The sequence below is a fragment of the Canis aureus genome, chromosome 5 (assembly GCF_053574225.1).
Source record: "Canis aureus isolate CA01 chromosome 5, VMU_Caureus_v.1.0, whole genome shotgun sequence".
Lineage (NCBI taxonomy): Eukaryota > Metazoa > Chordata > Mammalia > Carnivora > Canidae > Canis > Canis aureus.
The window spans coordinates 5568729-5593558 of NC_135615.1; the positions used below are offsets into that span (position 1 = coordinate 5568729).

The 24830-nt window shown below is 38.5% G+C and overlaps 1 protein-coding gene across 10 annotated transcripts in view; it reads right to left on the bottom strand.

Annotated features, from left to right (window-relative positions):
- Nucleotides 1–24830, bottom strand: part of LOC144313630 (ankyrin repeat domain-containing protein 26-like) — a 110112-nt gene that overhangs the window by 41419 nt on the left and 43863 nt on the right. For 5 of the 10 annotated variants that reach the window (XM_077896667.1, XM_077896668.1, XM_077896669.1 and 2 more), the window contains exons 12-16: nucleotides 21676–21788; nucleotides 14079–14211; nucleotides 3857–4150; nucleotides 2372–2586; nucleotides 254–482 (exon numbers count right to left, since the gene is read on the bottom strand). In XM_077896667.1, the coding sequence (XP_077752793.1) occupies nucleotides 254–482; nucleotides 2372–2586; nucleotides 3857–4150; nucleotides 14079–14211; nucleotides 21676–21788 (984 nt within the window). The remainder of the gene's footprint in view (nucleotides 1–253; nucleotides 483–2371; nucleotides 2587–3856; nucleotides 4151–14078; nucleotides 14212–21675; nucleotides 21789–24830) is intronic. The other 5 variants (XM_077896672.1, XM_077896673.1, XM_077896675.1 and 2 more) reach the window with 3 other exon arrangements.

Here is a 24830-nt window from a genome sequence, read left to right on the forward strand (position 1 = left end):
AAAATAAGAAGATAAAATGTGTCAGTTTAGTGGTATTTATTGAATAAAGTTAATAATAGGTATCTCTTGACAATAAGAGCTCCAGGAGCTTAAAAAAATACCATAAAATTTCTGTCCCATTTCCTTATTAGCACAAACCAGTATAACTTTTACTTAATGAGTATTATTCAGTTAACTCAGAATTTCACCAAATTAAAAACAAAAATTTTATTGGAAATCTGAAACTCAAGAAAAGAAAGATAATATAACTAACCTTGAACAAGTGAGTTTCAATGCTGCTAACTGAAGTCTGCGGCCTTGAGGTAGGAATCATTACATTTTCTCTTGGAGTAACATTTCTATCCAGTAGTAAACTACTAGTCAAATTTCCAACAGAAGGCCCTTCCAAGACTGGTCCCATAGTAAGAGTGCTGTGGAAAGGTCTGTTCTGCTGTCTCTCCACCAGATATTTGGTAGTGATATCTGCCAGCCTCTCATTAGTCCTGTGAAGATTACACAACACAAGTGCTTAGTATTTTATTTCTACCCAAATCATTCCTGCATGACCTGCATTTTTTTAAGTTTCCATAATAGCAAACAGAATGTGCCAGTAAACAGTGTTTTAACACTGAAAATGTGACAGAGCAGAGCTACTACATATATTTATAGGTTTAAAATTATTCCAAAGGAGTATATATGATTCCAGGGATAACTAACTAACAAGAAATTCAAATTAGGGGAGGGAAAGAAATGGCTGACAGTGATGTACATGGATTGACAGGTAATACTTGCTACCTTCTGGAATGGCTGTAATTACAAGATTCTGGAGAATGCCGTTACACATATTTGTATTTAGTAAACCAGTTTGAACATAAAAATAAACCATCCCTCAAAGACATTTTCAAGGATGTGCTTTCACCACTCTTGTACATTTTACTCATTGCCTCAGAGAAATTGAGGGTTTCGCACCGAGGAATACCTCAGACCAACAACCTCTAGGGGCCAGGTAGATGGCAGAGCAGTGATCAGAAGGACCGAAACAGCTCCAGAGGCAATTAGCTGATAACACACTTACCAAGGCCCTGGAAGTAGAATCTGCCCTTTTTGTCTTCCACACACCCCCTCATGCCCACCATGATGCTATTTTTAGCCACGTTGGGATTTATACTGCCTTTCACCCCAGTGTGAATCTTTCTCTGTTTCACATGTATACTTTTATATAAAGTAGAAAACATACAAAGGTTTCCCCCACCCTCAGGCTCTCTAGTAATAATACCAAAGACACAATCAAGAAAGTTAATTTACCAACCTGTATACTATTGGCACTTGATCTTTTGGGTTAAAGGTGTAATCTTCCAAAAATGAACTCATTAATATTTCTATTTAGGGTAATTCTGACAAAAAATTTTATAGTAATATGCTGTCTATATACCCACTATTTGCTTCGATGTGGATGGAACTGGAGGGGAGGGTATTATGCTGAGTGAAATAAATCAATCGGAAAAGGACAAATATTATATGGTCTCATTCATTTAGGGAATATAAAAATTAGTGAAAGGGAATAAAGGGAAAGGAGAGAAAATGAGTGAAAATATCAGTGACGGTGACAAAACACGAGACACACCTAACTCTGGGAAACAAACAAGGGATGGTGGAAAGGGAGGTGAGCAGGGGGTTGGGGTGACTGGGTGATGGGTACTGAGGGGGACACTTGGGCGGGATGAGCACTGGTTGTTATGTAATATGTTGGCAAATTGTTATGCAACATGTTGGCAAATTGAACTCCAAAAAAAACAAAACAAAACAAAAAACCTTTTAAGTAGGGTTGTAAAGATGCAGGTATGTGAATCTGCTCTTTCCACTATAAATTTTATGAAGTTTAAATATAGACACGTATTCCCAATGAAAATTTAGTGTTCTAATTGAAATATACCATAATTGTAAAATACATGCTGGATTTTTAAGACTTCGAATGAAAAAAATATGAAATATCTCAGTAATAATTTTATATTGATCACAAGTTGAAAGGATATTTTTTGACATATTGTGTTAAATAAAATATATCAACTTTAAAAAAATAATATGCTGTCTAAATTATAAAGTTTTAAACAATTAGTTTGTAAAGACAACAAGATAGAGTAACTGAAAATATTAACGGGAAAAAGTAAAATCATATACCCCCCACACACACACACACAAAAAGAGGAGAGAGGCAAACTATCCTGGATGAACATAAAATGGTAAGTTTACTTACAAACGTTATTTTCCAAAATTATACTATCCAGTTGGCTTTCACTTCCTACTAATCTCATGAACCCATCTCCATAAAAATTATGCTTTAGAGGCAAATCAATAAGCTAAATCTATTTTCATTGATTCTGTTTTAACTTACTTGCTCAGTTTTTTTGTCAATGACATTCGCATTTCTGATTCTTCTAGGTAGAGTTGCCTGTACTTTTCCAATTCTATTTTAAGTTCCTGAGAATTTCTTATTTGGGATTGAAGTTCAGATTCCAGCTCTTTAATTCTGAGTGCCACTTGACTTCTTATTGAAGCATCATGACTTGCTCTTAACTGCTCTAAGTTTTCTTGAGATGCTGCTTGTCTCTAAAGCAAATTAAAAGCACAGTTTTAAAACAGCTAAAACTTGAGTAATTATAGTATATTTCTTTCCTTCAGTTGGGACTCAATGATTCAGAGAGCAATTTTAAATGTGTAAAAAAAAGCTGAAGTGTAAAATATTTATCACCAATGTCACCTGAATTGAATCTGAATGATAAAAATAAAGTTTAATCATTCTTATATTAGTACTCATGCAATCTGATACTTCAAAGAACAAGAGAATCAATTAAAAATTTTAAAAAGTGCATAATACAACTTGAGAATAACCTGTTTCTTGATTTCTGCTCAGAGCATGTTCTCAGTCAGAGGTCCTGAGGCCAAGCCCTGTGTCGCACCCAGTATGGAGTCTACCCAGGATTCATTCTGTCTCTCTGTCTCTCCCCCTCTGCCAATCCCCCTGCTCATGTTCAATAAATAAATAAGGAAATAAATAAATAAATGAAATCTTCAAAAAGGAAGAATAACCTAGGAATGGAACATGGAGCCCAATGCAGGGCTTGATTTCACAAACCTGAGACCAAGACCTGAGCTGAGATCAAGAGTCTGCTGCTTAACCAACTGAGCCACCTAGATACTCCATGGTAAAAGTTTTATTTTTTTAAATTTATTTATTTTTAAAGATTTTATTTTATTTATTCATGAAAGCCAGAGAGAGAGAGAGAGGGGCAGAGACACGGGCTGAGAAGGAGGCTCCACCCTGGGAGCCCGATGTGGGACTCGATCCTGGGACTCTAGGATCACGCCCTGGGTCAAATGCAGGTGCTAAAACCACTGGGCCACCCAGGAATCTCCATGGTAAAAGTTTTATTTTATTTTATTTTTTTCCCCATGGTAAAAGTTTTAAATCACAATTTTTTCTTTTCCTCTTAATAGTCTTGTTTCAGGGGATCCCTGGGTGGCTCAGCGGTTTACCACCTGCCTGCGGCCCAGGGTGTGATCCTGGCATGGAACCTGCTTCTTCCTCTGCCTGTGTCTCTGCTTCTCTCTTCCTCTCTCTGTGTATCTCCTGAATACATAAATAAAATCTCAAAAAAATAGTCTTGTTTCATACATACTGGTCATAAATCATTCTGAAAGATCAATTTAGTGAGAATAATGATGAAAACTGAAATCTTTACAGGGAGGAACGAATGCCTCCAGAAATATACCAAACAGATTGCTGTAAAGGAAGCAGAGGAAACCTACACAATGCATATAACCAAAGTGTAATTTGTAATGAAATAAATGAAAGCATATCACAGATCAATAAACTAACCTGGAAAAATAGATTGACTTCTTTTAATCTTTCTTCTACAATCAATCTTACTCTCTGGTCAATCTCCCATTTATAATACTTTTCTACTTGAATGCCTTGTACCACATTGACTTCTGCATGACTTCTGAGGTTTACTACTTTTTCTTCCAAGTTCTTTTTAATCTGTTTTAGTTTTTCACATTCCCTCTCTGTTGCTTTCATAGATAATAACTCCTGTTGAAGAACTTGATTTTTTGCATCCAGGTCTATACATCTTGAAGATTCAGTTTCCAATCTTGCTCTAAGATCACCAATCTGCATGAATAGAACAATACAGTTCGGAAATGGAATGAAATTAGTTTAACTCAAAACTATAACCAACATTTTAAAAAACATTTTATGTTTAAGTCTCTGTACTGAACCGTAGGCTCGAATTCATAACGTCAAGATCAAGAGTCATATGCTCTACTGACTGAGTCAGCCAGGTGCTCCCATTTTAAAATAAATTCATTTGCAATAAAATATAATCTATATTGTAGTAGAGTCTTAGAATGTGGAACCCTGAAGCACTTAGAAAATTAAGAACAGTGTTAAAACCACTAGGAGTTATTAAAAAAGATCTCTGCTATCATTGTCTTTGCCACACAACATTTGTACTTCATTTTATGTATTTTTCTATGACTGCTTCAGATCTTTCCTCCATAAAATAACTGTAAGTCACCTCTTAGTATAAAGTCTCTTATATAGTCAAATTGAATTCAAATAAAATTTTAAAAAAGAAAAGAAAGTCTCTGGCCCCTTCCCCTATCCTAACACACCATAATTTTTAAAAATTATTTATTCATGAGACACATAGAGAGAGGCAGAGATATAGGCAGAGGGACAAGCTCCACAGGGAGCCCGATGAAGGACTCGATCCCAAGGCCCTAGGATCATGCCCTGAACCAAAGACAGATACACAAACCACTGAGCCACTCGAGTGTCCCAATGAATACTCCCATTAATTTTTAAAAAGTTTTAGTAATATCATATTGACTTATGTAGGTCTGAACCAATAAATGCTTCCTAAGAGAAGACCTTGAAAATAAGACTCTAATTATTGAATCTATAAATACTGATTCTAAGCCACAAGCCTTTTTCTGAATTACAAATGATTTACATTAATTTGAATTGCATTCCCAGGAGAAATGATTCTCAGGATTAAGAAACCACACCTCTCAGTATAAAAATTTAGTGAGATGAAACTTATACTTTCGGACAAAAAAAAAAAAAACCCGCCTAATTGAATAGTATTATCTTATAATCCTCTGTTACTCCCACAAAACAAGGGAACATACTAAGCACCAAAAACCACCACTGAAAAACCTGACAGGGTTTCAGTGATTCTGAGTTGGGAAGAACTTCTTTCTTCTGGATATGATTGATAAGACAGGGTAAGTGGATGTGGTGGTTTTATAAATTTTTTGACACTTCTCCCATGATAATCCCACCCCTTAAAATGTGCTGACCTTAGTAATTGGTTTCCAGTGAATAGAATTCGGCAGAACTGCTGTGTGATTTTTTTAAGGCTAGGTTAAAAAATGTGATATAGCTTCCATTGACATTCTTCTTCTAGGGAAACTAACCCTTAGAATCTAGCTGCTGTGGGAAGCCCAGGCCACCTGGTGTGTCTTCATGTAGACATTTCAGCTGAGACTGACCCAGCTAACGTCCTTGCCAAAAGCCAGCCTCAACAGCTAAACATTTGCATGAACATGATTTTAGATGATTCTAGTCCCCAGCTTCCAGTCATCTCAGCTGACACCAAATGAAGAAGAAATGAGTTGGCCTTACTCGGCTTTGCCTAAACTAAATACTTGTGAACCAAATAAATGCTGTTTTGAGCAACTAGGTTTTCAGGTGGTTTATGATGCCGCAATAAATAACTGGCACAGAAACTGATATTAAACATGGGGTGCTGACATTAAAATATTTAAACCTGAACCTCCTTTGAACCGAGAGGTAGGTAGAAACTGAAAGGATGTAGGGAAGAGTAAGAATGAAAACCAAAAGGGCTTCCAACAGACTGTTAATGGAAACCTGATGGCCCTTGAAGAGGCTGACAGTAAAGGTTCCAGGCAAGTGAAGAAAATGACACTAGAGGAAAAGGAACTTGCGCCACAAACCACTTGAAAGTAAAACGGGACACAAAAGATAAACTAAACAAGGTCTATGCAGTATGAAAGACCCAGACAAACTGGGTGCAAATATTTTGTCCACATTTATAGCCTTTCCATATGCTGAAATGTCAAATAATGCTAAAATAAAGAATTGCATCCTGGGTCAAGAGCAAATCCAGGAAAACATGGCCTATGGATGAAGCCAAGATTATAAAAACTTTTGTTAAGACCTCAGAAGGATTTCAGGTATGCCTCAAATTTCTTTTAAGGATCTTAAGAGTATGAGCTTCACAGGAGAGCCCAGTTGAAAAGTTTATCTCAAAAAGATCTGCGAGACTGGCTTTTCTACTGACATAAAATCAATCCATTGATTCTCACAGAAAAACTCAAGAAGTTAAGAAAATTATAGCATCAAAACCACTGTTTGCGAGCTTGGACTAAAAGAGACCTAGATAGCACGGACTGAAAATAGGCCTTTGGGTCTTAGAAGTCCCCACAGGGAGGCAGCAGGCTGAAAACACAACTGCAAACACAGGTCATTGGACAGAACCAAGAGCTCAGAGAGGATAGACAGCAAAGAGCCATGGAGAAAAATTTCCATGGTTTCAGACTAAGTCTGACTGAAAAATGGACAGCATGCATCAGGCTGCATTTCAAACCTGCTATGGTCTAGTGTGACTTCCATCTTCTTTCTGAATGGAAGAGTCTTTAGCAAGTAACCAGAATGTTGTGTTTTCAATAGTAGAGAACTGTTCTCTTTAATTCTCAAGTCTTCATTCCTATTAAGAGAACCTGCACTCCAGGGACTAAAATTTAGACAACATAACCCTGGCACCTTATCCCCGCTGCACCTGATTAAGATGGCAAGATCTTGGACTCCATCCTGAACCCGATGCCATGATAACTGAGATTTGTCGGAGGTACTGGGAGGAGGTGAGTGCATTTTTCATGTGAAAGGAATATAGAACACTGTGGCCAGTGGGTAAATTACACTAAAAATTGCGTTCTTCATGTGTTCATAGGTGTTCCAGTATTCCATTAAAACTAAACAAAACAAAAAGACCGTGGGCTAACCTTAGTGACTTGCTACTAACGAACAGAATATGGTCAATGTGATGTTGTGTGTATTCCAAGGCTAGGCTACGAAAGGCAACACAGCTTCTGCCCTGTTCTGTATCTCAGCCTGCTTACTCGGAATTTAGCCCCTCCTCTTGTGAGGAGGCTCAGGCCACAAAGAGAGTCCAGGTGTGCCAGTGTAAGCATTTTGGCTGCCTGCCCTAACTATAAATCTAGGCAACAGCCAGCATCAACAACACCAGACATGAACTTTTTCTCTTGGTTTTTCCCCATTTAGGAGGACATTATCTGTGCATTTTTTCATATATTCCCTTTATTATGTTGAGGTATGTTCCCTCTTAAACCTACTTTGTGGAGGGTTTTTATCATGCATGGATATTGTACTTCATCAAACGCTTTTCCTACATCTATGGAAATGATGATGATTCTTCTTTCTTTTATTAATATGGTGCATCACACTGATTGATTTGCAGATACTGAATCACCCGTGTAACCCAGGAATAAATCCCATTTGATCATGGCGGTGATTTTCTTAATGTATTGTTAGATTCAGTTTGCTACTATTTTGTTAAGGATTTTTGCACTAGAAAATTGGCCTGTAATTCTCTTTGTGGTGTCTTTATCTGGTCTTGGTGTCAGGGTAATGCTGGCCTCATCAAATGAATTTGGAAGTTTTCCTTCCTCTTCTGTTTTATGGGACGGTTTGAGAAGAACGCATACTAACTCTTTCTTTAAATGCTTGGTAGAATTGGACTCTGAAGCCATCTGGTCCTGGACTTGTGTTTGTTCCAAGTTTTTGGATGAGTGATTCAATTTCTTGGCTGGTTAGCATTCTGTTCTACTTTCTTCCTGCTTCAGTTTTGGCAATTTATATGTTTCTCGGAACTTATCCATTTCTTCTAGGTTGTCCAATTTGTTGACATATATTTTTCATAATATTCTCTTATAATTGTTTGGATTTCTGCAGTGTTGGTTATTCTCCTCTGTCATGTGTGATTTTATTTGGGTCCTTTCCCTTTTCTTTTTGAGAACTATGGCTAGAGCCTTATCAATTTTATTAAATTTTTCAAAGAACCAGCTACTGTTGATCTGTTCTATTTTTATTTGTGTTTAGTTTCTTTATCATTTATTTCCACTCTAATGTTTTTTTAAAGATTTATTTATTGGGGCGGGGGGGAGGGGCAAAGGAAAAGGGAGAGAGAGAATCCACCAGTAGACTGAGGTTGGAGGCTGAAGCAGGCTTCAATCCCAGGACCCTGAGAACGTGACCTTAGCCAAAATCAAAGAGTTGGTCAGTTAACCAACTCAGCCACCCAGGACCCCCATTTTTCCTCTAATTTTTATTATCTCCATCCTTCTGCTGGCTTTAGGTTTCATTTGTTGTTCTTTTTCTAGCTTCTTTAGGTGTAAGGTTAGTTTGTGTTGAGATTTTTTTTTTTTTTTTTTTGCTTCTTGAGGTAGGCCTGTATTGCTATATATACTTCCCTCTTAGAATCAGTTTGGCTGCATCTGAAAGGTTTTGGGGGGATCCCTGGGTGGCGCAGCGATTTGGTGCCTGCCTTTGGCCCAGGGCGTGATCCTGGAGACCCGGGATCGAGTCCCGCATCGGGCTCCCGGCATGGAGCCTGCTTCTCCCTCCTCCTCTGTCTCTCTCTCTCTATCATAAATGAATAAATAAATATTAAAAAAAAACATTAAAAAAAGGTTTTGGACAATTGTGTTTTCATTTTCATTTGTTTCCATGTCTTTTGAAATTTCTTCATTTATTTCCCGGTTGGCCCACACATTGATAGTACGATGTTATTTCACCTCCATGTATTTGTGGTCTTTTCAGACGGTTTTTTGTAGTCCACTTCTAGTTTCATAGTATTGTGGTCAGGAAAGGTGCATGGTAGGACTTCAATTTTTTTGTACTTCCTAAGGCCTGTTTTGTGGCCTAATGTATGATCTAGTCTAGAGAATATTCCAGATCTGTATTCTAATTTCATTTATTGCACTCTTCATCTCAGATTCTTTTTAAACTCTTCTATCTCTGTTGTAAGGGTCTCACTGATGTCTTCCATTCTTTACTCAAGTCCACTGAACATCCTTATGGTCACTGCTTTAAATCCTCCATCAGGCACGTTATTTCTCTCTCTCTCACTTAGATCTCTGGCCCTGTGGCATTATCCTGTTCTTTCATTTGAGATAAATTCCTCTGTCTTCTCATTTTGTCTAGGTCTCTGACAGTTTCTCTGGGTTAGAAAAGCCAGTTATGTCACTTGTTCCTGAAAGTAATGGACCACTGAAAATGGTCCCGTAGTGCCCAGGGCCTGGTGCTTGAGGGAGGGTCTCCAGGGTGTGCGGCATGCACTCTGCTACTGGGTTCTGGCTCCTCTATCCCTCAGGCCAGTCATCTGAGAGATAGGCTCTCAGTATCTGCTGTGGGCAGTGTTTGGTACTTGGCCTGAATCTAGCGGGTTTGAACTAGCTTGCGAAATGAGACCTGTCACAGTCCACTGGAACTGAGACCCTGCAAAACTCTGGTCAGGACACATGGTGTCCGCAGGGGTTTGTACTGGTCTTCTGGGGGAAGGGCTTGCTGTGCTGGAACTGAGGCAAGCATGATTCAAAAGGGCAGTTCCCCTGGAGTGCAAACGGGTGGTGGCTGGTGTAAGCAAGTTAGGCAGCTGGTGTCAGAGTGGCACTGATTCCCACAGGTGGCTCTGTGTTTGTGCTCAGGGCCAGGGGAGGGAAATGGCACCAGCCAGCTGCTTCTGTTCTGTGTGCCTCTCTCCAAGTATAGTGCCCTACACATTCTACCATAGCCAAGCCCAATAACCTTTAAAATTCCAGGCTTTAAGCCCTCCATAGTTGCAAGAACTCAGGAAATTCAGCCACTCTCCTTTTCCAAGCCAGTGGCTACGTGCATTCCCAGGTGTTCTCTCCTGCCCTTCGCTGGGACCACTACTCCCTCCCATCTGCTGCAGATAGGATCTCTTTCTCTTCTAAACTATATCTCTGTACTTCCGACTTTCTTTAAAGTGGCCTCTTCTCTCTCTTTAGTTGTGACCTTTGTTCTGTCAGTATTCAGGTAGATTTCTGGGGTATGTAGGATGAGTTGATAGGTATCTAGTTGTATTAGTGGGATGAGGTGAGTCTAGGCTCCTCCTACCCTGCCACCATCTTCCTTTCTCTAAGACATTTTTTCTAAAGAATCCCTTCAATTACAAATTATTAAAACTAGACAAGAACTCCTCTTTTAAATTTCCCCTCATGTTAGGGGAGAAAAACGACTGGCAAGCAGAGAGACATGTGATTTGAAGTATAACAGCTGAACAACTAGTAAAAGTTTAATAAGCAAAACGGAACCTTTTATCTGAATTCAAGTAACTGCAATTCTAAAAGAAAGGCAGCATTGAGTGCTTTTAAATCAATAATCTTCATTCTCCCTTCATCAGTGATGACATAAGGAGAACGTTATGGAATAATTTCTAATCTTTTCATTAGCGAAACAAATGTATTGTCCTTTGGCACACTTAAATTAAATATAATTTCTCCTTTATCTTACTGCAAGCTTATTTTTCAGGGAAGGTAGTAAGACTATCTCATCTTTATATCGTACTAGAATGCTTCTCCATATCATATAGGTTCACTTTGAAATTTTTTTGTGATTCAAATTGCTCGCCTACTATTTGTCTCTGATAATTTGATTGTTTTTAAAAATATTTAATTTATTTATTCATGAGACACACACACAGAGAGACAGAGGCAGAGACACAGGCAGCGAGAGAGGTAGACTCCATGAAAGGAGCCTGACGTGGACTCAATCCTGGGTCTCCAGGATCACGCCCTGGGCTGAAGGCAGTGCTAAACCACTGAGGACCCGGGCTTCCCTGATAATTCAATTAAATGCAACAAGATATTTTACAGGTGTATTCTTGACATAATGTAATGAAATGTTTATTCTATTAATTACGTATTGACCTATCAAAGTACAGCTATGCATATCTTTCTATTTCAGTAAAAGAAGATGGATACAGGCAACTCTGTTTTCCAAGAATGTAGGATCTGTGCCAAGAACAGGATCGGCGCCAGTCTTGTATGCACAAGAACCAGGTCAAAAGAGTATCTAATTGTGAACTTTAAGATGATGGATTAGCAAGACTTCCAAACAGGAAGGCTGATAACCCAGAGTTAATCCTTTATATCCTAGATGGTGAAATCTATGGGTGAGTCTATGCATTATAACAAGTTAATAAAACACAACGAAGTACATAGTAGACAGTGGATCCTACAACCAAGACGATGGAAATGGATGCGGGAGGCACTGAGTGAGAAACTACAGGTATTACTGGAGAAGAGAAACGGGACTCTATCTTTTTGAGCCTGGCTTCTCATTGTGTCAGGTAGTCAGCAAGACATAAGCTGGCAAAAGGCTCCTTCAAAAAGTATAAGTCTCTACAGGAGTAAAGTTAGGTTCTACTACATTGACTTATTACATAATTGTAATATAAATGAGTGGTAATTTGCAAGAGGACTAGGAAAGAATTCTCATAAAATTTGATTTGGTAGTGGCCTAAGGATAGACATATAGGTCAATGTATTAGAATTGAGAATCTAAAAATAAACTCTCAAATTATAAGGGGATCCCTGGGTGGCGCAGCGGTCTGGCGCCTGCCTTTGGCCCAGGGCGCGATCCTGGAGACCCGGGATCGAATCCCACGTCGGGCTCCCGGTGCATGGAGCCTGCTTCTCCTCTGCCTGTGTCTCTGCCTCATTCTCTCTCTCTCTGTGACTATCACAAATAAATAAAAAAATTAAAAAAAAAAACTCTCAAATTATGGTGGATTGATTTTCAACAAGGGTGTCGAGACACTAAAATGGATTAAGAATAGTCTTTTTAACAAATGGTACTGAGACAAATGGATATCCACACACAAAGTAATAAAATTAGACCTCTACCTCACAACATATGTACAAACTTAACATGAAATATTAAGAGCTAGGGATCCCTGGGTGGCACAGTGGTTTGGCGCCTGCCTTTGGCCCAGGGCGCGATCCTGGAGACCCGGGATCGAATCCCACATCGGGCTCCCGGTGCATGAAGCCTGCTTCTCCCTCGGCCTGTGTCTCTGCCTCTCTCTCTCTCTCTCTCTGTGACTATCATAAATAAATAAAAATTGAAAAAAAAATATTAAAAAAAAAGAAAAGAAATATTAAGAGCTAAAATTATAAAACTCATAGAAAAAACAGGTGTGTATGTTCGTGATTGCATTTGGCAACAGTTTCTTAAATATGGCATCAAAAGACAGAAACAGATTAAGGATTTCATCAAAATCTAAAAAATAAAAGCTTCTATGCTTCAAATGTAACCATCAAGCAAAAGTGAAAAGGCAAGGTGATGAATAAAATATTTGAAAATCATATCCCTGATAAGGGGTCTGTAGTTAGGATATAGATAGAACTCTTACAATAATGAAAAGACAGTCCAATATAAAAATGGGCAAAATAAATGATTAGTTCTTTAAGCAAGATATAGAAATGAATAATGACCACATATAAAGTGAGATGCTCAACATCACTAGTTCTAAGAAATATGCAAATTAAAACCACAAGACAGATGGAACTCAACAAGTGTATTATGCTAAGTGAAATAAGTCAGAGAAAGACAAATACCATATGATTTCACTCCTATGTGGAATTAAGAAAAAAAAAAAAGCCAACAACAGATGAACATAGGGGAAGGTGGAAAAAAAGGAGAGAAAGAGAGGCAAACCATAAGAGACTCTCAACCATAGAGAATAAACTAAGTGTTGCTGTCGAGGTGGGCAGGGGGGACTAGATGAGTGATGGGTATTAAGGAAGGCACTTGTACTGATGAGCACTGGGTATTTAAGTGAGGAATCACTAAATTCTACTCCTGACACCAAGATTACATGATATGTCAACTAACGAGAATTCAAATAAAAATTTGAAACAAATGAAAATACCCCTACAACGTGTCATTTTACACCCAATAGAATAGCTATAACAAAAACAACAGATAATGACAAACATTGACAAGAATCAGGGAAAATGAGAATCCTCAAACACTGGTGACATAAATGTAAAATGGTGCAGCCAGTTTGGAAAATAGTCTGGCAGTTCCTCAAAAGGTTTAAACCAAAAATGTTAAAGGTCCTTTAACATATGAACTAACAATTCCATTTATAAGTATATACCCAAGAGAAGTGAAATGTTCACGCAAAAGCTTGTACATGCGTATTCACAACAGCATTATTAACAACAGCCAAAAAGTGTAACAGCTCAAACGTCCACCAAATGATAAATACATAAATAAAACGTGGGCTGTCCATATGGTGGGATAGTATTCAGAAATAAAAAAATAATAAAGTTCTGACACATGGCACAAAATAAATCTAAAAACATGCTAAACCAAAGAAGGCAGTCACAAAGGATCAAATATTTGGTGATTCCATTGAGATGACCTGTCCAAAATCAGCAGCAAATCGATAGAGACAGAGACTAGAACGGTGACTACCTATGGCTAAGAAGAATAGGGAGGGGGAAACTAGCATGACGTGCCAGTTAAAGGGCATAGGGTTTATTTTTACGGTGACAAAATGTTCTAAAATGGATTGTGGTAGTCTTTGAATATGCATCTTTTTTTTTTAATTTTTTTTTAATTTTTTATTTATTTATGATAGTCACATAGAGAGAGAGAGAGAGAGAGAGGCAGAGACACAAGCAGAGGGAGAAGCAGGCTCCATGCACCGGGAGCCCGACGTGGGATTCGATCCGGGGTTTCCAGGATCGCGCCCTGGGCCAAAGGCAGGCGCCAAACCACTGCGCCACCCAGGGATCCCTGAATATGCATCTTATGTTCATTATATCTCAATAAAGTTATTACCAAAAATATATATCAAGTATGTAAGATTACTAGGAAAATCTGTATTTTACTGCTCAAAGCACAGAGGGATTTATTTCCCAATGATTTTAGAGTCCCAAAACTAATTAAAAATTACCTTCTGTCTTAGCATATTAATCTGAATTTCCATTTCCGTTTGACTGGTTTTTAAATCTCCATAGAAAGGAAGCTCTCCATTTTCATATTTACTTAATATCCTTCTTAACATGTTTATTAAGTGGTTCTTAAGCCTGCAGAAGGTATAGAATGAGTAAGTCAGGTCCTTTAAGAAGAAATATTTAATACTTATTTAAATAGATAATATGTTCTATCACATAAACAAATCTATACTTATGATATCTCATTTGTTCCAATCTCTCATTGTTTGAGAGAATACCAACTAAATTACATTGCTAAGTAAAAAAATATGGAAAAGATTTTTATGACACATATGGCAGTTGAAGGGTTAACAGGGTAACTATATTAAGAGTTCTTGTAAGTTATTATTAATATCTATTTTCAGTATGTGAATATAAAAATTAATCTATTATTAGGTAGTAGAGGCTAGTAATCCACGGTGAGGAAGAAAAGCATCCTCATCTATTAATGTTTTATAAAGACACAAAAATACATTTTGGTACCCACCTACCCCAGTCTAAAAGAAGGAAAGAAAATACAGACAAAAAACATCAAAGGAGATCATTCAAAACAGAAAGAGAAACAGGAAAGAAAAATATTTATAAAGTTTGAATTCAGAGGAAGAAGGAAGAGGCAGAGCTTTAGAAGAAAGGAAATCAGCAGAGAGAGAATGTATGATGATGGCCTATGAGACTGTTTTAAACAAAAATCTAATACCTTGGCTAGTACATTCTTAGGAAAGTGAAGGATGCCAAACAATGCAGAGAAACAAAGTTGAATGACAGAAAAGTTTTGGCGGATCAGAGCAAAACTTAAATACTCAGCAAATAAGCAGAAAGGAAGCCAGGTGGGAGCTTCAGAGACATCGGAAAGACTTTTTTAAAAATCTGAGTAGTGAAGTTGCTCATTTTATTCTTCATGAAGTCAGACATGTATTTTTGTATGAATGACATATTTTATAACTAGAAAACGCAGGAAGAAAATGTAAGCCACTTGAGTCAGAGATGGCAGAGCAAGAGGAGAACATAGTTTTGTCTGATCCCAGAAATTCAGCCAGAGAGCTTTCAAATCATTCTGAACACCTGTGAAATCAACCAGACATCTAAGGAAAGAATTGCAGCATTTCTACAAATAGAAAAGTGACCACTTTTTGCAAGTCTTGGTTAACTTTCACCTTCAGAGTTACATTCTATTCTTTCACCGTACTTAATTTTATTTCTATATACATGTAAGTCCTGCTTGTTTTTCCTTTGGGATATATTTCTCTAACAAAAAGACATAGGATATGGTATATTGCTCAGTTCTGTTCAACTGGGTGATAATATCCTTTTTTAAAAATTTATTCATGATAGTCACAGAGAGAGAGAGAGAGAGAAAAGAGAGAGAGAAAAAAGACAGAGAGAGAGAGGCAGAGACATAGGCAGAGGGAGAAGCAGGCTCCATGCACCAGGAGCCCGACGTGGGATTCGATCCCGGGTCTCCAGGATCACGCCCTGGGCCAAAGGCAGGCGCAAAACCACTGCGCCACCCAGGGATCTCTGATAATATCCTTTTTATTTTGACTTTTAATTTCCATTTTTACACTTACATTCTAGACTTTCCTTGTATTTAATTTTATTTTTGTATATATACAAGGTTTCCTCTTAACCATTTGGGGATGCAATTTCCTAACAAAAAGACCAAAATTCACATAGTATCGGTGTACTGCTCTGCTCTCTTGATCTCTCTAATTCTATTATCTCCTTTGTTAACCTTTAAATTGGCTTCGGGTCTCTTCTGATTTGTTTAGCATGTATTTATCTGGGGTCATTCTTGATATTTTTCTATTCTGTTCTCTCACTCATCTCTTCTTCTCTGGACAGAATGACAAGATGGAAAAACTCACCGCCACAAAGAGAACAAGAGGTAGTACTGACTGCCCAGAACCTAATCAGCATGGATAGAAGGAAGAGGCTGGAGCGAGAGTTCAGAATAATGACCATCAAGATAATAGCTGGGCTTAAGAGACACTCAGAGGACACTAGAGAATGCCTTTCTGGAGAAATAAAACAACTGATATCTAATCAAGTTGAGATAAAAAAGGCTAATCTTAGTGAGATGCAATCAAAAATGAAGGTTCTAACTGCTAGGATAAATGAGGCTTCACAGAGAAGTAGTGATATAGAAGACAAAACAATGGAGAATAAAGAAGCTGAGGAAAAGCGAGAGAAACAACCACTGGACTATGACAGGAGAATTTGAGAGATGATTCGTACCACACAGCAAAACAATGTTAGAATAATGGGGATCCCAGAAAAAGAGGGGAAGGAGGGGGCAGAAGGCATATTTGAGCAAATTATAGCAGAGATCTTCCCTCATCTGGGGAAAGAAACAGGCACTCAAGTGCCAGGAGGCACAGAGAACCTTCCTCAAAATCAATAAAAAATAGGTCAATATCTCCAAGCAAAGCTTGCAAATTTCAGACCCAAAGAGAAAATCCTGAAAGCAGCTTGGAACACGAGGCCCTGAACTAAGAAGGAGAGAAATATTCAACTGGCAGCGGATCTATCCAAAGAGATAGCAGGCCAGAGAGAGCTGGCATGATATACTCAGGGTGCTCAATGAGAAGAATCTACAGCTAAGAATTTTATCCAGCAAGGCTCTCATTCAAAATACAAGGGGAGATAAAAAGCTTCCAGCACAAACAGAAACTAAAAGAATTTGTGATCCCTAAAACAGCCCTGCAAGGGGAACCTTTAAGAAAACAGAGAGCCCAAAAATAACACAGACCAGAAAGGAACAGACACAGTACACCAAAACACAGACTTGACACGTAATACAATGGCACTACATCCATATCTTTCAATCGTTACTCTGAATGTAAACAAGCCAAATGCCCCAACCAAAACACACAGGGTATCCCAGTGGATTAAAAAAAAAAAAAAAAGCAAGACCCATCGATATGCTATCTGTAAGAGACTCATTTTTAGACACAAAGAAAACCCCAGATTGAAGGTGAGGGGGTGGAAAACCATTTTATCATATTAAAGGACATTAAAAAAAAACTGAGGTGGCAATCTTGATATCAGACAAGTTGTATTTTAAACCAAAGACTGCATTAAGAGATGAAGAAAGACACTATGCCATAATTAAATGGTCTATCCAAAGAGAAAATTGAACAATTATAAGTTTTAATGCCTCTAAAGTAGGAGCAGCCAACTATATAAACCGATTTTCTGTTAAGATTTCATTTATTTATTTATTTGACACAGAGAGAGAACAGAAGCATGGGCAGCAGGAGAGGGAGAAGCAGACTCCCCACTGAACAGGGAGCCTGATGAGGGCTTCATCCCAGGACCCTGAGAACATGACCTGACCAAAGGCAAGGGCTTAACCGACTGAGCCACCCAGACCCCCTTATGAACCAATTAATATCAAAATTAAAGGAACACATTGATAGTCATACAATAATAGTAGGCACTTTAACACACCACTCACTGTAACGGCCAGATCATCTAAGCAGAAGATCCACAAGGGCACAAGGGCTTTGAATGACACACTGCACAAAATGGACTTCACAGATAACTTCAGAGCATTCCATCCTACAGCAACAGAATACACATTCTTCTCGGGTGCACATGGAACATGTTCCATACTAGATCACGTACTGGGTCATAAATGAGGTCTCAACTGATACCAAAAGATTGGGATCATTCCCTGCATACTTTCAGACCACAATGCTTTGAAACTGAAACTTGATCACAAGAGGAAATTTGGAAAGAATTCAAATACACGGAGGTTAAAGAATCAAGCCAGGGAATAAAAGCACAGTTTTAAAAACCTCATAGAAACAAACAAAAATGGAAACGCAACTGCTCAAAACATCTGGGACGTAGCAAAGGTCATCCTAAGAAGGAAGTATATAGCAATACAAGTCTTTCTCAAGAAATGAGAAAGGTCCTAAGTACACAAGCTAACCTTACACCTAAAGGAGCTGGAAAAGAACAGAAGATTAAAACCTAAAACCAGCAGGAGAAGAGAATTCATAAAGATCAGAGCAGAAATCAATGAAATAGAAACCAAAGGAACAGTAGAACACATCAATGAAATCAGGAGCTGGTTCTTTGACAGAATAAGATCAATAAACCCCTGGACAGACATATCAAAAAGAGAACGGACCCAAAGAAATAAGATCGTGAATGAAAGAAGACAGATCACGACCAGCACCAGAGAAATATAGACAACTATAAGAACACATTCTGAGCAACTATATGCCAACAAAGTAAGCAATCTGGAAGAAATGGATCCCTTCCTATCAAAACTGAAACAGGAAGACACAGGAAACCTGAACAGACCCATAACCAGCAAGGAAATGGGAGCAGTCATCAAATATCTGCCAACAACCAAGAGTCCAGGACCAGGAGGCTTCCCAGGAGAATTCTACCACACATTCCAGGAAGAATTAATCTATTCTTCGGAGCTGTTTATAAAAATTAGTAATGGAAGGGAAACCTTCCAGTGTTCTCTGTGAGGCCAACATTACTCTGATCGCAAAACCAGAGCAAGACCCCACCCAAAAGGAGAATTACACTCCAATATCCCTGATGAACACGGATGCCAAAATTCTCAACAAGACACTGGCTGGGAGGATTCAACAGTACATTAAAGGATGATTCACCATGTCCAAGTGGGTTTTATGCCTGGGCTGCAAGGGTGATTCGACATCTGCAGATGAATCAATGTGATACACTACAGAAATAAAAGAAAGGATAAGAACCATAGGATCCTCTCAAGAGATGCAGAAAAAGCAGTTGACAAAGTGCAGCACCCTTTCCGGATCAATACTCTTCACAGTGCAGGGAGGAGGGGAGCATATCTCAATATCATAAAAGCCATCTACGAAAAGCCCACACCCGATGCTATTCTTAATGGGGAAAAACTGAGAGCTTTGCCGCTAAGGTCAGGAACACAACAGGGAGGTCCACTCTCTGGACAACCAGTGTTGTTCGACATAGCCTCAGCATTTAGACAACAAAAAGAAATAAAAAGGCGTCTGAATCAGAAAAGAACTCAAACTCTCACTTTTCTCAGAGGACATGATATCCTATGTGGAAAACCCAAAAGACTCTACGCCAACATTGTTAGGACCCTTTCCTGAATTCAGCAAAGCAGCAGGATAGGAAATCCATGCACAGAAATCAGTTGCATTTCTATACACTAACAATGAGATGGAAGAAAGAGAAACTGAGGAGTCAATTCCATTTACCATTGCACTAAACACCATAAGATACCTTGGAATAAACCCACCCAAAGAGACAAGGATCTGTACTCTGAAGAAGACAGGACATTCTGGAAAGAAATTGAGAAATCATAAAGAACTGAAATCATTCCATGTTCATGGATTGGAAGAACAAATATTGTTAAAATGTCTATGCAAGCTCGAGCAATCTCTACATTCAATGCAATCTCTATCAAAATACTACCAACTTTTTTTTTAAGATTTTTTATTTATTTATTCATTAGACACACACAGAGAGAGAGAGAGAGAGAGAGAGAGAGAGAGAGGCAGAGACACAGGTAGAGGGAGAAGCAGGCTCCATGCAGGGAGCCCAACGTGGCACTCGATCCTGGGTCTCCAGGATCACACCCTGGATTGAAGGCAGAGCTATACCACTGAGCCACCTGGGCTGCCCCCAACTTCTTTGCATACAGCTGGAGTAAATAATACTAAAATTTCTTTGGAACCTTAGAAGACCCCGAATAGCCAAAGGTATGTTGAAAAACGTAGCCAAAGCTGGTGGCATTAGAAGCCAGCCTTTAAGCTCCATTGCAAAGCTGTGATCAACAGGACAGTATGGTCCTGGCACAAAAGCGGACATGTCAATCAATGGCCCAGAAGAGTAAATCCAGAAGTGGACCCTCAACTCTATGGTCCACTCCTCTTCAACAATACTGGAAAGAAAATCCAATGGAGACAAAGCAGTCTCTTCAACAAATGGTGTGGGAAAATCAGACCACCACATGTAGAAGAATAAAACTAGACCATTTTCTTACACCATACACAAAAATAGAGTCAAAATGGATGAAACACCCAAATGTAAGATAGGAATCCATTAAAATCCTAGAGGAGAACACAGCCAGCAACCTCTGTGACCTTGGCTGCAGCAACTTCTTGCTAGACATGTCACCAGACGCCAAAATGACCTACTGAGACTTCATCAAGATAAAAAGCTTTTACGCAGCAAGGAAACAGTTGACAAAACCAAAAGACAACTGACAGAATGGCAGAAGGTGTTTGCAAATGCCTTATCAGATAAAAGGCTGGTATGCAAAGTCTATAAAGAGCTAATCAAAGTCAACACCCAAAGAAAGATAACCCAATGAAGAAATGGGAAGAAATGAAAGGACATGTCTCCAAAGAAGACATACATATGGCCAACAGACACATGAAAACATGCTCAACATCAGTTGGCACCAGAGAAATACAAATCAAAACCACGGTGAGTTTCCCCCTCACACCTTTCATAATGTCCAAAATTAGCAAGTCTGGAAATGACAGATGTTGGCAGGAATGCAGAGAAAGGGGGATCCTCTTACGATGTTGGTGGGAATGCAACCTGGTGCAGCCACTCTGGAAATCAGTACCAGAGGTTCCTCAAAGAGTTGAAAAAGGAGCTACCTATGTAAAACCCAGCAATTGCACTAGAAGGTATGAATCCCAAAGATCACTTTGGTCAGGATCCAAAGGGGCACCTGCACCCATATGTTTATACCAGTAAATATCCACAATAGCCAAACTAGGAGATCCAATGTTCTTTGAAAGAGGTATGTATAAAGAAGGTGTGATATAAATAAATAATCATATTTATTTATTTATTGGACAGAGAGAGAGAGAGAGAGGGAGGGAGAGAGAGAACAGAATATTACTCAGCCAATAAATAATGAAATCTTGGGACCCCTGGGTGGCTCAGTGGCTGAGAGTAGGCCTTTGGCTCTGGGCATAGGGGAAGGGAAGGAAAAGTAAAACAAGATGAAATCAGAAAGAGACACAAACCATAAGTCACTCAATACTAGAAAACAAACTGTGGGTTGCTGGAGGGGAAGGGATTGGGGGCGATGGGGTAACTGCCTGATGGGGATTAAGGAGGGCACGTGATGGCATGAGCACTGGGTGTTACATAAGACTGATGAATCACTGAACTCTACCTCTGAAACTAATATTACACTATAAGTTAATTAATTTGAATTCAAATAAATAATATAAAATAAAAAGAAATACAAGCAAATCCAAGATAACTTTTGATGTTGTTATATGACACAGTTAAGTTTTTAGAGATTAGGATATCTGCTCTAAGAAAAGAACACTATTAAAAGGAAAGATTACCTAAGAACAAAGATATCTTGCAGAAAAAATTCACGGTGGACAATGAAAAGCGCAGTTGACAATATATGTCAAAGGCATTGTTGTTATTATTTAAGGAATCACGGAAGAGTAAATGTAGTATTTTGGCAAGAATTTCTATTTAGGTTTTTATAAACTACAATTACAGATAAATTAGTTAATTAATGGTTAAAGTGATGTGAAATATTAGTCTTACCCAGTATTCTCTTTTTCCAATTCCTCATTTTTCTTCACTTCTTGATCCAACCTGAACTGCAAAGGCTGTTTTAACTCCATACATTTCTTTAGGTTTTCCTTTTCATCACCACACTTTGGAAACAATTTTTTAAGAACATTAGTTTCAAAAATCAAGAGACTCCTTCTTCTTTTATAAAATGCTATTTCTCATGAATCCATGAGTAATATGTGTTTAGACAGGTTTATAAAATACATATAAAATGTAGGTTATGAACCAAATGTCAATGAAAAGAAATCTCAAAAATAAGGATGTTTGTTAAAACAGCTTCAACTGAGTTTATATTTTCATCATTTTTGTTTCTAGAATTTAAATTGCCAAAATTTACTTGGGAAATACAGAGGTTTTTAATCCACATTAATGAAAAAATCTTTAAGGTGGCTATACTTACATCTGAGTTTCTAGAGATGTCCTAGAAGCAGTTTCACCAATGTCTTAAGATACTCTGGGTTTTGTGAGATCACAGCTTAAGATACAGTCTCTGAAAAATTCCCATACTGTCCCCATTATAATTTTGATGATCATCTGACTTTAGGATGAGATACTCTCCTTCTCTGCAAGCATTTCAAACATTTCTCTGCAAGATTTCAATGTCTTCTTTTCTATTGACCACTTTTCTCTCTAAATAAAATTCAAGGCTTCCCAATATTCTATAAAAACGTTTCCTTACTCTTGCAGCATTTTCGATCATCTTGCTTTTCCCCTTTCACTGGACTCGAACATTCTTTAATGTGTCATCTCAGCCACAGATTCATCTTTTCATCGCGTCTTTTACACTAAAATCTGACTTTCAATCCTGGAATTCCACTAAAAAGTTTTGACAATCATCAAGGATCTGTTTTTACAAGTCCTGATCCTGCTTTACTTCTCAGCAGCAGCTGAAAACAATGCCACATCTTCCCTCTGCTCTTCTAATCCCATTTCATTTCTAAATGACAGCAAACGCTGACATTCAGTCCTTGGACCCTTGCTATTCCTCTTTTTCACATCCTCTCAGAGTTCTCCAAATCCCAAGGCTTCAAAACCAGATGCTCTATTCTATACTTTCAGCCTTGACCCATTTACTGAGGTCATGTGTATGCTTCCATCTTCCTTCTAGTTCCTCATAGACAATATTTTCAACCACACATTCAATACCTGTTACCTGATGTGCATTACCTTTCTAGTTAACTAATCTGTTATTTTTATATATTTTTTTAATTTATGTATTTGAGAGAGAGAGAGCATGAATGGGGAGAGGAGCAGATACAGAGTGAGAAGCAGACTCCCTGCTGCAGAGGGAGCCTGATGTATACAGGACTCGATTCTGGGACCTTGAGGTGATGACCTGAGCCTAAGGTAGATGTTTAACCCACTGAGCCACACAGGCACCTCACACAGTTAATCTTGTACATTTTATCTTGACTCTTTTTGGGATTACTTTGAGTTATTTTTTAAAGATTTTATTTATTCATTTATTTATTCATGAGAGGTACGGAAGGAGAGGGCGGGGGGGCAGGGAGAGAGAGGCAGAGAGAGAGAGAGAGAGAGAGAGGCAAAGAGACAGGTAGAGAGAGAAGCAGGCTCCATGCAGGGAGCCCCATGGAGGACTCCATCCCAGGACTCCAGGATCATGCCCTGAGCTGAAGGCAGACGCTTAATGAGAGAGACACCCAGGCATCCCGAGTGTATTTTTTTTTAATTTTTTAAAATTTATTTATGATAGTCACACACACACACACACACACACACACACACACACACACACAGAGGCAGAGACACAGGCAGAGGGAGAAGCAGGCTCCATGCACCGGGAGCCCGACGTGGGATTCGATCCCAGGTCTCCAGGATCGCGCCCTGGGCCAAAGGCAGGTGCCAAACCGCTGTGCCACCCAGGGATCCCAGTGTATTATTTTTTAATCTGGGGGGGGGGGCACCTTTACCCTCAGGATGCTGACCATTGTACTTTGTCTTGCTTTTCTTTTATAATGCAAAAGTTCAAAAAAAAATAATGCAAAAGTTCTTCCCAAGGGTTGGATTATGAACGGTTTGCCTTTGTTTCCTTTTGAATACTTTCCTATTCCATAGAGACGTGAACTTACGGAAGTCTTCTTCTAAGTTCTTTTCAGACACATACTTGACTATTTTCTTCAGAGGCTTAAGTCAGCTAGAGCTAACTCTTCTTCCCAATCCATATTTCTTCACCTCAAAATGGTGTCCATGAAATATCTTAACACAGATGTAGTCTCTGTCCTGGGGATTCATGAGGTGAGAACCTTCTAGAGAAATTAGGGCTATGAACTAAGTTGCTGGAAAGCTATTTAAGTTTTTATTTTATAGGGTAAGCTTAAAGTGGCTAATCATTTTATACCATAACCCTAATTCATTTCTATAGGAATATGCAGAATTATCTATGGATATTCTTACAAACTCTGTAATATGTGGTGGCTTCCTAATAGATTCCTGTGTGATATTGTAGGGGGACAACTCATGGCACTCTCAGTCAGAGAGAAGACTCCTTGTCAAGTTAACTGCATGAAAAGTACAGTAAAGCAACTTGAGCAGTTTTATATGAAGTCAGGAAAAAAAGTTTTTTTCGATGTTTCTTTGGCCACAGAAAGGACCAGTCAACAGAATGTGCTAGTTCCCCTGATAGGTATGATTGTTTAATGAAATTTGCATGTACCTAACTTATGTCACTGACAGAAACTAGTTGTAGGTCCATCTACCTCATAGTTCCAACTTAGAAGTCCCAAAGCAATCTTCTCATCTTAAATCATTGGTAGCCACTCCTACAAAGGACGGTATGAATGGCACGATAATCCTGTACTGCTTATAAATGGTTATATAGTTTTCACTACCTATCAATAAACTGGAGTCCTGGATTGCACATTAATCTTTTCTGAGATTGGACTGTTAAATCTCTGAAAGTATGATTAACTCAAGGTAATAGAAAAACATTCGTTTCTGAACTTGCAATGAATGCTAGGAGCACTAGGTTACTCTCTAAGGCCCTGACTGAGCAGTCATTTCTACTTTTTCACTGGCATCTCTTTTCCTTTACAAAATCCAACAAGGAGAAAACTACATCCCTTTGAGAAAAATGTTTGCATAATTACCTAGTAGTCATTCTGCTT